The sequence below is a fragment of the Mchenga conophoros genome, linkage group LG19 (genome assembly GCF_057382185.1).
Source record: "Mchenga conophoros isolate Kocher_MC1m ecotype Shallow Benthic linkage group LG19, M_conophoros_male_GT1.1, whole genome shotgun sequence".
In the NCBI taxonomy this organism is placed as follows: Eukaryota; Metazoa; Chordata; class Actinopteri; order Cichliformes; family Cichlidae; genus Mchenga; species Mchenga conophoros.
The window spans coordinates 19,770,826-19,783,324 of record NC_140544.1 but is presented as its reverse complement, the minus strand read 5'-3'; the positions used below and the strand labels follow the sequence as shown (position 1 = coordinate 19,783,324).

The 12,499-nt window shown below is 39.9% G+C and overlaps 2 protein-coding genes across 3 annotated transcripts; both read left to right on the top strand.

Annotated features, from left to right (window-relative positions):
- Positions 1-658: 658 nt before the first annotated feature.
- Positions 659-6,383, top strand: txlnbb (taxilin beta b). The gene is made up of 10 exons (XM_085257719.1): positions 659-771; positions 2,765-3,035; positions 3,399-3,490; positions 3,621-3,791; positions 4,412-4,606; positions 4,887-5,006; positions 5,096-5,170; positions 5,260-5,352; positions 5,599-5,694; positions 5,834-6,383. The coding sequence occupies exons 2-10, from the start codon at positions 2,801-2,803 to the stop codon at positions 6,314-6,316; spliced, it is 1,560 nt and encodes a 519-aa protein (XP_085113845.1). The 5' UTR covers positions 659-771; positions 2,765-2,800; the 3' UTR covers positions 6,317-6,383.
- A 1,806-nt stretch (positions 6,384-8,189) lies between these two features.
- On the top strand, positions 8,190-11,197 carry LOC146552106 (peroxiredoxin-like 2C). Of its 2 annotated transcripts, XM_085258331.1 has the most exons (9): positions 8,192-8,391; positions 8,551-8,644; positions 8,769-8,822; positions 9,017-9,062; positions 9,150-9,277; positions 9,420-9,534; positions 10,415-10,537; positions 10,615-10,752; positions 10,905-11,197. In XM_085258331.1, exons 1-9 carry the CDS (start codon positions 8,283-8,285, stop codon positions 11,010-11,012), a joined length of 915 nt encoding a protein of 304 aa, XP_085114457.1. In that variant the 5' UTR covers positions 8,192-8,282; the 3' UTR covers positions 11,013-11,197. The 2 variants fall into 2 exon arrangements, with proteins under 2 accessions (XP_085114458.1, XP_085114457.1); XM_085258332.1 differs by lacking the exon at positions 9,017-9,062 and having other exon boundaries at positions 8,190-8,391; positions 9,131-9,277.
- Positions 11,198-12,499: the final 1,302 nt, after the last annotated feature.

Here is a 12,499-nt window from a genome sequence, read left to right as displayed (position 1 = left end):
CGAGAAGGTTTTCAGATGAAATCGCTCACATTTTATCTTCAGGGTACAGTGAAAAATTGGAGAATCTCCAACCAGTGACATCCTCTGGTGAAGAATTATTACTGCAGTCATAACACGGGAGAGGAAAAATAAATGAACGCTTCCAAAAATAGCTCTCACCTTGTGACTAATATTGAACCACATTCGCACACACTTTGTTGTGTATCAGCAGCATTTGCGGTGCACTTTACTGCATGTGTGAAGCATGTATAAGCAAGGAAATGAGAAAATCACATTTTTTCGGCCACTCTTCTCTGGGTCGGGGGAGGAGGTCTGTTCTAATTCTGGCCAATCACAGAGACACATAAGGTTTTTTCCCCCCCTGTCTCCTGCTCAGTCACCAGGCTTGTCAGGCCCATTTGTTAGAATAATTATATGGCTGTTAACAGCAACCTTGCCTAAAATAAAACGAGTGCTGCATTGGTTCAAAGACACCACATAAAATGGCTGCTAAAGATTTTACCAGAAGATTTATTGCATTCATACATTGTTAGCGTGAACACAGGTGCTTCTTGGGGTAAATTCCCGTTAAGATTACAATCAGAGGAGGCCCGTGGGTTGTTTTTAATAGAGGTGTGCTGTGGAGTATCTCTGTACTCCCTCTCTCTGTTCAGAGTGAGCTGTGCTCCTCTGGTTTATTTTGAGGTGGTCTTATCACAGCTGTTGTAGCTGGTGGCAGCCTGTCCAAGCCCCTCGACACTCTTCCTTTTCTCCCTCTGGCCCTTGGTCCTGGTAAGACCCTGTTTGCTCCTTGCCCTGCTTCTTCAGGGATATTTAGGCTTTAATAGTTTAAAAGGTTAACTCTTGTGCTTGGGATGTGTTTCAAAACGTCTTCTTTAACGTACTAATGAGTGCCTCTCTGAATTTGATGGATGCAATCTTCGCCAAGTTTGTTAGAGGCGAGAAGCTCTTGACGGCAGTGAGGCTAGTCTAGTCTGTGAATGCGTTTAGTAATATTTATGTTAAAGTAAAGTAATGGCTCACTAAAGCCACAGTGTTACATACACTGTGTTAAAGGTAACTTTAACCTCCTAGAAATATACTGCGTGCTGACGGGGGTTGCTTATGTAACATTTGTGTTTTTATTGAATATTAATAGTTGAAAAACAAGACTTTACTGCGCACAACCACTGACATCAATAAGAGTGGATAAGAAATAAATAAATAACGTGCCCATATTAAGAAGTTCTTAAAATAGCCTGTGGATCTGGAACAGGTGCCATGTGCTCAGCTTGTGAAAGCACAGGCAGCGTGAAGGCTGCACTAATTTTTATGCACATAAACAGGCTCTGGCTGCAAGCCCGTACAACGCAAGAGAAACGCAAGGACTCGATAGGGGATTATATTTATTATTCACTAATGAGCTTTAGTATTACTTTAAGTGATTATTGTTTTTGTCGTAAAAATGGCTGCCTGTCTTAACAGTAAATATAAGATGGTCTCAAAACCAAGAAAAACTCGGGCCACCATTCATTTCTTTGTTTTGCAAAAAATGGAAAAAACAAGTGCGTTGATTTACTGAAACGTGTCAAGATACACGGAAACAAAGAATTAAAAACAACGTTTGTACCATTATTCTTCAGCAGGAGTCTGAACTCTTAGTTTCTTTAACTACTCCTCTGGAATTTTTCTCCATCCTCATTGAAGGATGCAAATGCATCAAATGAAGGTCTACATACATCTCTCAGGTCCTGTGTCAGGTCTTTGCCGGACGTTTTCCTATTTCTAAGAAAATTACTCTCCTGGAGATATTTTTGTAGGCCTAGCACTTCTTTTGTCCTCCACCTGTCCAGTTTACTCAGAATTTTAAGTAAAAACTACTCGGCATGCTGAGATATGTTTTCAGCTAACAGCTCTTTGTCAATCACCTTATTGGTGTAAAGCTTATTGTCAAATTATTGTGTTATCTTTGGCTTTTTAAAAAAAAATTGATTTGACGTAAGAAATGAGAACAAATTATGTGTTTTTGTGACAGGGTGCTAGTAACAAAGGGCCTGAAGATACAAATTAAAATCGATCTGTTCAAAGTTGTTTATTACAGTATATGTAAACACATTTGTTCACCCCTTGAGTCTTTCTTATACTTAAATGATTCTTGGGTCAGTTTTAAATTGCTTAACAAACAACCCAATGAACGAAAAAGCAGCCAATGTCCAAAGAACTTGATGGTAGTGTTGAAGTTTGAGTCCATTTTTCTGCCGAGCCTTTACAGCAGGGTTACAGAGTTTTTACAGTCTTTTACCAAAGAATTATGTGTGTCTATTTACAAAAAATAATAATATCTGTTGATGTGTTGGGTCAGCCAATTCACTGAAAGACATTTACTTACTGTCTCTGTATGAAAATCAGGTGTGATTATTTATCTTGCTTCTCCTTTTCTTAATGGTTAACCATAACGCTGTGTTGCTGTACTGGAGAACATGAATGAAAAAGTCAATTATGACATCATTGTAAAGACCTGTGCTTTTTCTACTATGACAAAAAGTTCTGCAGAGATGAAGGTCTGTGCTGGAAATTCTCAAATCTGATTTGAGTTCATCAGATTTCTGATTGATTAATCAGTAAAATTAAGCTTCAAATAGCAAAGCTGGAATAACTAGGACCAAAATGGACACTCAGCGTGACTTTGGTTTTCTCCATGTTTACTACTTCACTAAACAGGAAAACATGAGTCTATCTTAAACCTAATCCTTAGCCTCTTACACATGTACGGATTCCATTACAGAACCAACCATCTCCCTTTTGGAACTACCTCAGAAAAATGGAGGCTTGTCAGGAGAGTAAACGCTCACCCACGAGTCCTGAAGCATCGCCAGCCGAGGATCACCACATTGACCTGACAGAGGACCTGGGCCAACAGCTGGAGGACATCATTAGCACCTACCAGGCTGCCGAGATTCCAGCTGAGCCAGAGGACACGGAGGAGGTCACAGCCGTCAAAGAGACAGAGACCCGCAAGGACCAGAAAATGGAGAAGAAGATGCTGAAAAATCTAGGTGCTGTGTGTGGTTTTGAAAAAACAAACAAAAAAACAGTTTTAGTGATTTTATCTGAGGTGGGTTTGATTCAGTGAAGTCAGCAAAAGTCCAGGTTGTACTGAAAGTGATTGGTGTGTGATAGCAGAGCCGTAACGCGTGTAAATGCATCCATCTGCAACAGAGAGGGAGGTAAAATAGTATTTCCAAATGCCTTTTATAGTTTGTGTCATTCAGCTGCCAAGATGATTTTTCACAAGATGGACCAGCAGAGTTCTTGAAGTCCCAGAAAATCATCCAACAATAATTTCTGTATCAGTCTGTTTAAAACTGGCTTTATGGCAATGATTGATTTTTAAGGTTAAATTCTGTATGGCTGCTCAGGGAAGGAAGCTATGCTGTTGATGCAAAGTCTGAACAAACTCGATTCTCCGGAAGAGAAACTGCAGGCCATCATCAAGAAGCATGCCGAGCTGGTGAGTGGATAAAACAAAGGCGAAGAGAGCAAAAAAAGAAAATATATAGTAGCTCTCATCAAAGCTATGGTTTGTTTCTAGAGAAAAGATATAATCACTATTATGGGGCACTGTGTGTGTGCTTTTGCAGCTGGAGGAGCATCGCAGTGATCAGAAGCAGATGAAAGTTCTCCAGAAGAAGCTTCTCCAAGTGATGAAGGAGAAGGACCAGCTGCAGGGCGAGCACAGCCGTGCAGTGCTGGCTCGCAGCAAACTGGAGGGGCTCTGCAGAGAGCTGCAAAGACATAACAAGACTTTAAAGGTAGCTCAACTCCAGACATCACTGCTTGAACAGTGTCTAATCAGAGATGCCGAAATCGCCATTTGCTGTTGAGCTATGGTGCCAGGTGGTCCCAGCATATTTTGTGCTCTACAGGATATGACATCACTGGCACTGAAAATCTGCTGCCATGTCAAAGCTCAAAGTTTGACCTATTCCACTGCCACCCTCACAACTCCTGTTGTGAAGCCAAGTGTTGTTCAAAACAGCAGAACTTTAGCGATGATCCCTGATCAAATATGCATGTTTTTGCTTGCAGTGTAGCACGTTTTAGTCAAGATTGTTTTGGTGTGAGCTGCTCAGTTTCAGAGCTTTTTGATGCTTTAGCAACTATCACCTTTATAACAATCATAAGAACTGTGCAGACAACACTGCAGTTCAGTTTAAAGGGTTTGCATTCTCTCTTTTATAAATTTAACATCATGGATGCTTCCTCTTGTACAGTGATACAGTTCCTTCATGAGCTTCCTGCATGGCTGCTAGCTGGAGCAATAGCAAATTATATAAGTCAGTGGTGGTGCACAAGACAAACAAAACGGTTGAGCATTTATATCCATCTTGCAGTGCAGGTTTTAAAGCTAACACCCATGCTTGAATCGCAGGAGGAGACCCTGCAGAGGTGCAGAGAGGATGACCTAAAGAGGAAAGAGATCACCACCCATTTCCAGGGCACGCTCAGTGAGATTCAGGCTCAAATTGAGGAACACAGCAGCCGCAACACCAAACTGTGTCAGGAGAACGGCGCTCTTGCAGAAAAACTGAAGGGACTCATTTCACAATACGACCAGCGAGAGGCGGTATGGATCCTGCTACACTGTGAACACACACGGACACTCGCATAACATAACAGCAAAGCCAATTTGTACTCCCAGTCTACATGCATTATTAAAACTGGATAAACTGTACTTGTGTAAACCTTCTCACATCTGTGCCCATGAATTATTTGCAGATTTCTCCCAGGTCTTACATTTATTAGTTACACTATTTCAGTTTTATGTAGCCAAAGGCTCCCAGAGCGAGAAATGAAACAGCTTTCTCTGTGAAAACGACTCATAAATCCACCTGAATGTCTTCCAGAACCTGGAAAAGGTTTTCAAGCACAGAGACCTGAAAGAAAAGCTGCTGGAAACCAAACTCGCGCAGGCAAACATGCTGCTGAAGGAAGCAGAGGAGAAGCATAAGCTGGAAAAAGACCATGTACGTTTTTTCGTTGTGCATTTTAATAAAAGATTTGTTGTAATAATCCCCTAATGCTCATTTTTCTTTACCATTTCAAAATCACACAGCTGCTGAAACAGGCAGCAGAATATAAACTGCAAGTGAAGGTCATGAAGGAGCAAGAGATCGATATGAAGGCCCAGGTATGGTATCAGGGCATCATGGGCAAAATTGGATCATTTTTCTACCTCCCTGGAGAAAAGTATAATGTTTTGTTACCATTCTTCCTCAGCTTGATATGTACTCCAAGAAGTTTGATGAATTCCAGGGCACGGTAACAAAGAGTACCAGTGTCTACAGCAGCTTCAAACAGGACATGGACAAAGTAAGTTTGGTTTTACAGAATATTTGAAGTCTGCTTCAGGAGATTAAATTATTGAGTTTTTCTGCAAAAAGATGATGACAAAGATGACAAAAATACAAATGAGAGGAAAGAATCCCATGAGCCTTTCAGTAACACTTCAAAAACTGACAAACCTTATAATCCTACACTTGCTCAGTTGCAGCTATTTTTAGAAGATACTTTGATTGTCTGCAGCATAACATGATTTTTTTTGTTGTTGTTGTGCAGATGGCCAAGAAAATGAAAAAGCTGGAGAAAGAGTGCCAGTCATGGAAGACTCGCTTTGATGGCTGCAATAAGAATCTTATTGACATGGTGGCAGATGTAAGAATTTTTTGTTGTTGTTTTAATTCATTAATACCCTCATACATAGATAGATTTAAAAAAAAATATGACCCACCAGGGAAAAAATTCAGTTTACCATAGGAAATTTTATACAATATGTTAAAAATATTTTTTACAGAAAGCAATCAAGGAAAAGGAGTTTGAGCTTCTCACCATCAAAAACCAGAAGCTTGAGAATCTGTGCAGGGCTTTGCAGGAAGAAAGGAAGAGTCTATATGCAAAGGTGCATGGAGCTGGCAGTCAACCAGAGGACAAGTCTGCTGATCCATCAGAGAAGGGGGGCTCTGAGAAGACACCTGAAGACCCAAATGAGAATCAGCCCATCCAGAATACTGCAGCACCTGCCCCTACCGGGACACCAACGCTCACAAGTCCGCTCACCGAGGAACTGGCTACACTGAAGGCTGAACAAGCCCTTCTGAAAGAGGTCGCCAGTTCTTTCACAATCTCTCACATTGCCCCTACAGAAACAGGCACAAGTCAATCACATGAACCCACCAAGGAGCCAGAGGAGAACCACATAGAGCAGAGCGAACACCAGGAAGTCCACGAAGATGGATACCAACAACAGAGAGATTTGGAAATGGAGTCAGTTGATTAATGTTGAAATCACTGTGAAAAGAAACCATGATCATGTGAGATTCTTAGCAATAAAAATAAAAATGCTACATCTGTGTTGAGTGTCTGATCCTAGTGTAAAGACATTTAAAAGTGGGTTTATTTTAGTATGCAAATCTCCACCTATAACTACACAGATTAAGAACTTGTTTAACAAACCAGAGCTTTTCCAACTACCCATTTTTTTCTCCAGTAACAGTTTTGTAAGACTCAGTTCGATACCACGAGACCCCTCCCAGCAGCCTCAGCCTATAGCAGCATATCTAAACGAATGTTCAGGCACATCTAAAGTAGCTGTAACTTTAATCGTATATCAAAAAGGAAAGTTTTAAGTCCAATATTAAAAGTACAAATCCAAATACAAACTGGTTGTGGAATCACTCTGTAGAGAGTCTTGGCTTTAATTACTTGTGTTGCAATATCGCTGCGCTTTACCCAGTCTAGGACCTGATAGGATCTAGTGAGCATGGAAACTGTTACATAAGCAAACAAGATTGTATTTTTTCAGTATTAAGGTGGCTAGCTAAGGGCTAAGAGACAACAGAAATTCACAAGAAAACAAAAACTGAGTCCAAAGTTGAATGAATTTAACTACAAATTCACTAATTACTGATTACGTAAGCAAAATAATCAGTTTTTCTGGCCCTTGTTTCATACACATTCAGATGCATTTTGTTTCTGGCTTCATTTTTGTCTTCAGTAATTAAAAAGCATGGTCTATTGGGCCAACATCAAATGACTGGCCTGGGCATTGAAGAACATCCCATTTCTTTGCCATGATAAACTCTTGGGTTTCTCTTGGGTCATTATCCATTTGCCCTGTGAAACAGTATCTGATTAGTTTAGCAAAATCTGTCTGGACAGCCCTTTACACTTTATAATTTATCTACTATTTCTATTAGCAGTCACATCGTTAATAAACAGAGGTGGCTAGTTCCATTGGGAACCATACCATAATACTGACTCTACCATGTTTGACAGATAATGTGATATTCTTTGGATCATGAGCTGTTTTTGTCCTTCTTCACACTTTTCTCTTCCCATCTTTTTGTGAAAAGGTAATATTAGTTTCATCTGCCCAAATATATATATATTTTTTTTCAGAACTGTTCAGGCTCCTCACGAGTTTAATCTGTCCTTCCTGGTCTTGGGTTTGCACCTTGCTCTACACAATCTTTCTCTTAAATGTGGACTTTTAAAATGAAACACCTACCTCTTTGAGAGTGTACATGACTTGGTTAGATGGCATGAACACTCGTGACCATGGAAATAATTCTGTGATCATCACTTTTAGTTGTCATTTATAGTCTTTCACACCTTTTCGTGTTGCTGAGCTGGTCACTGCATTCCTTCTCTGTACCAGATTGTTGATTTGGGCACTCCTACGTTTTCTCTCTCTGTCCCTGAAATGTTTATTTTGGTTTTCAGCTAATGTTGTCTCCTTCACTTCAATTGACATCACTATGGATATTGAGACGTCTACTAAATGTTCAGCACTTCAATTTCAGATCGTTTAGCTGCTTAGTTTGTCATGGAATAATGGAACAATGGATCTCACCTGCTCATTAAAAAAAAGTGTCCAATTACCCGTGAACACAATTATTAGTATCCTAATGTGATACTGTACCAAATCAGTGAACAGTTATAGCATAACTAAACGATAAAATGGGCTTGATGTCAAAGAATGTATTTTATTTTAGAATTTTATTTCCTTTCTTTCACCTTTCTGTTTTTTTGGCTTTTATTTCAGTTTTGATTAAATGTTTTGTTATAAGTCATTTAAAACCTGCAAACAAACACTTGTGTCACAAATCAGTGACGTTCCCCTTTAAACTGAGCTTCAGTCAAAAATCTTTTGGCTCTAAACTTGGCCAGACTGGACTTTGAGAGAAAGCAGAGGCAGTTGTTACTGCGGTCCCCGATAAGAGGCTGGAGAGTTTAAAAGAAAAATGGCAGAACAACCGGATTCAACTGCAATTTCTTGTGCAAAAGCTCTCTCATCTTTTGTCGAAAAAGGAAAAGCTCTGCTGGACCTTGCTGAGAAGGAAAGCAGGGAAGGTAGGTCACACAAGTGTACATAAAAATAGACACCAGTCGTCAAACAATTTATGGACGTAGCATGAGCAGGGGTTGCAGAAGTCCTATCAATCATTATACATAAAGAATCCTCTGAAACAGATGGTTAGCTGCTAACTTCATGCACTTTGTGACGCACAGGCTCGTGCCAAGAATTCGTCAGGCAGAAAATCCGCATAGAGCGTAAACAGTCACTGCTGGGTCTGATTGAAGCCGGTGCAACTCTGTACAACAGGTCTAAAGTCCCACCTTCAGTTTAACTAAGCAGCCTCTTCTGTTAAACCTTATTATATTTAATATTTTTAGCTAAAATATGTAATGAAGTGTTATATTTCAGGCCCATTTTTTCTGCTTCACAGCCTGTCTGTTAAACAAAAAAAGGATGCAGAGGATCTCTGGAGCAAAAATACAAAGTAAGAGCACAAAAATTCAACTTGTACAATGTATCGAGGTATTATCATCTAGATTACATGACAAAGGCCAAATCAGCTGTAGCCTGTGCTGTCACAATTGCTGTGCATCCACTCACTGATTCACATAGTACAGTAAGTCACAGCCTTAATAAACTGACATGACCCCTGAAAACTATTCTGCATGATGTTCCCAGCTGTGCTGCTTTGAGAGAAGCTCTTCAGGACTTTAAAGAGCTCGAAGTGAGTTCTTTTAATACAAAATGTAAAATATTTTTAAAAAGCATACTCACCACGGTCGTTTTACGTAGTGCAGCCAATGTACCGCAGGTGCAGTGGGATGCCTTTCTACAGCGTTTGGATGATGAGCTACAACTGAGTCCTAAAATACACAATGTCGATCATCAATCAAAATGCATTTCACCAGATACGCCGCTCATCGATGCCAGAACTGGAGAGTGGGTTTGATGAAAGTCTTTAATGCTTCCACACTTATTAAAAAAGCGTAACAATGAACCTCATATATCTGCCAGTTTTTATGCGTCATTGGTGCTGTCTGCTTTGCACCTTTATATTTTACTGAGGCTTTGTGTTTGACAGAACAGTAACGCTGCAGAAATATCTTGGGAGAGGTAAGAAGATATTGCTGGTGTTAATCCGTCAGTTCTCTTGTCTGCTCTGCCGTCTACACGTTCAAGATCTGCAGAAGAATCAAGTAAACATCACACACCTAATAACAATGCTTAACCAAAAAAATGATTACCAAAGAGTTATAAGGTGAAAACTTTGCATATCTCAACATGCTGTGCAGTGTGTCTTTAAGGGAGGGAAACAGGGAGAAAGTGGTAACAGGTCTTGAGCCCAAATTTAAAAGTTTTGGGTCTAAATGTAATTAGTGTGTGTAGAGGAAACCATTAAAGAGGAAGTAGTGAGTATCTACAGTCATCCGTAATACATGACTCTATCATGATATGGGGCTGCATTTCAATCAGTGGTGTTGGGGTTCTTGTCAATAAATGGTATTATGAATGTAGAAAAGTATCATCAGATGTTGATACACCACACAATAATACCATCTGAAAGTCGTCCGATTGACAGTGATCCCAAAAACACTGCTAATGCAGTAAAAGTAAACATTGATAGATAGAAAAACACACAATGAAACATAATTAGGCATACACTGGCCTCCCCACATCCTGGACTCATTATTGAAGCAGTGTTTGATCATTCAGTTTAATCAAATTCAATAGTTTTATTTATATAGCACCAAAATCCCAACAATAGCCTCAAGGCTATCAGGCTTCTCCCCCCCCCCCCCCCATTCTCTGTTAAGATACCAGAGAACGGAACAAAAGGCAGCAACATCCAAAGAAGAGTTTTGAATGCCCTAAGTTCAAAGTACACATGCTGTTTTTGCCCCATACACTGTGTTCCTATTTTCTTTTTTTCAGTAAACTGTTGGCTCAAGACTTCTGCACCATGGTGTATATGCAGTGTGATATTCTCATAAATATCTACAATCAGCTGATCTCTAAAATCCCCCAGTACAGTATATAAAACTTACATATACTTTTATCTCTAATGTTACTTTGCAGAGTTCTCTGGATGCACACTCAGTACAAGTGGTGGTCATTTCGTTTGGCTGTCAGGAGGGAGCATCACACTGGGTAGAGCAAACAGGCTGTCAGTACGACATGCTGCTGAATCCCAGTAGAAAGGTCAGGGGTCAACATCAGACAATACACATTTCAGTCTTTGATGAATAAATAAATTAACTCATTGTTTGGTATTGCAGATGTATAGTGCATTTGGTCTGGGAGCATCTCTGCAGAAAGTGTTAAACTTCGGTAACATGCTGATCTACTCTGAATATGTAGCGAACGACATGGAGTTTCCACGAGAGCTTCCGTGGATTCAAGACGACATGTTTCAGGTCATCAGAATTCAATATGACTATTTTGTGCAACACATCTATCTATGTATTAATGAATTCTAAGAGGTGATAGAGAAATTCACTAAATTTTCACCACAAAGAAAGACTTTTAAGATTTATGAATAATTTCTCGTTACTGTCATTTGTTCCAGCTGGGAGGCAACTTTGTTTTGGACGAACATGGAAGGGTGTTGTTCTCTCACCGCTGCCAGAGTCCAATAGACCGACCCTCAGTGGAGGACATTTTATCTGCACAGTGAATATTAAAATCCTTCATGCACGGCATGACTTAATTAAAGGAAAAAAGAAACAGATGATGTCAGCTGATTCATTCTTTGTATCAAGTTAAGATAAATGTGATTATTAAGCCACCTTTGAAACGATAATTTTGTGAGAACTGCTTTAAAGGTATTACTTTTTTTTTATACAGTGCTGTGAAAAAGTATTTTCCACCTTTTAGATTTCTTCATTTTTTCCTTATTTGTCATATGTATATCTTTCAGATCATGAAAAAAATGTCAGTACTGGACAAAGATAACCCAAAGATAACCCCAAATAAAATTATTTTATTTATTAAGGGAAAAAAGTTATCCAAATCTACATGTGAAAAAGTAATTGCCCTTAAACCTAATAACTGATTGTGCCACCCTTGGCAGCAATCAAGCGTTAGCAAGAACTGGCAATGAGTCTCTCACATCGCTGTGGAGGAATCTTGGCTGCTGCTCTTTGAAGAATTGTTTTAATTCAGCCACATTGTAGGATTTTCAAGCATGTACGGCCTCTTTGAGGTTATGCCACAGCATCTTAATCAGATTTAAGTTTGGATTTTGATAAGGTCACTCCAAGCCTTTATTTTAGTTTTGGTATTTTTTAGCCATTCAGATATCCTGCTGTATTAAGTGAATCAAGTGAGCTTGAACTTCAGTGTATAAACTGATGACTGGACATTCAGGACCTTCTGGTAGAGAGCAGAATTCACAATCAATTACAAAACGTAATGGAGGCACAAGCAGCAAACCAGCCAAAGAGACCAGATTCAGATTAAAAGTTTAAAGATAAGATGATGAAATAGGAAGTACATTAAATGTTTGCGTGGGTTCCCTCCGGGTACTATGGCTTCCTCCCACCGTCCAAAGACATGCAGCTTGTGGGGATAGGTTAATTGGATAATCCAAATTGTCACTAGGTGTGAATGTGAGTGTGAATGGTTGTCTGTCCCTGTGTGTTGGCCCTGCGACAGACTGGCGACCTGTCCAGGGTGTACCCCGCCTCTCGCCCTATGACAGCTGGGATAGGCTCCAGCGCCCCCCGCGACCCTGAAAAAGGATAAGCGGAAGCGAATGGATGGATGGATGGATTAAATATGAAAACGTATGACAGACACAATATCACTGCACTGTCCCAGTTTTCCACTTGGAACTCTTGGATTGCATTAACACTACGGGTAACTTGCACATATGTCAAGGCATCTAAGTGTTTAACGACACACAGCCCTTTTAAATTACAGCTCCACAGTAAGAGTATGCATCCTAAACATGTCCGAAGTGCACATCTGTCACCCACTGACTGCATGTAATGCATTGTCACATGAAACAAAAAGTGCAAACTGCTGAGTGGTTGAAGTCCAACATCAGGTAATAATAACAAACTACAACTTATGGTTGGGTTTCCACAGTTTGCAATTGCTTACACAGCATTGCGAAAATGAGGTGATGCAGCACAGCCTCTATTCTAAGGTCTGAAGCCT

Excerpts from the sequence above, each read along its gene's own strand:
- LOC146552106 (XM_085258331.1), top strand. The coding sequence starts at position 8,283 with ATGGCAGAACAACCGGATTCAACTGCAATTTCTTGTGCAAAAGCTCTC. Across the intron at positions 8,645-8,768 it reads GGTGCAACTCTGTACAACAG|CCTGTCTGTTAAACAAAAAA; the intron begins GTCTAAAGTCCC and ends TCTGCTTCACAG. Across the intron at positions 8,823-9,016 it reads CTCTGGAGCAAAAATACAAA|CTGTGCTGCTTTGAGAGAAG; the intron begins GTAAGAGCACAA and ends TGATGTTCCCAG.
- txlnbb (XM_085257719.1), top strand. The coding sequence starts at position 2,801 with ATGGAGGCTTGTCAGGAGAGTAAACGCTCACCCACGAGTCCTGAAGCA. Across the intron at positions 5,171-5,259 it reads AGATCGATATGAAGGCCCAG|CTTGATATGTACTCCAAGAA; the intron begins GTATGGTATCAG and ends ATTCTTCCTCAG. Across the intron at positions 5,695-5,833 it reads TTATTGACATGGTGGCAGAT|AAAGCAATCAAGGAAAAGGA; the intron begins GTAAGAATTTTT and ends TATTTTTTACAG.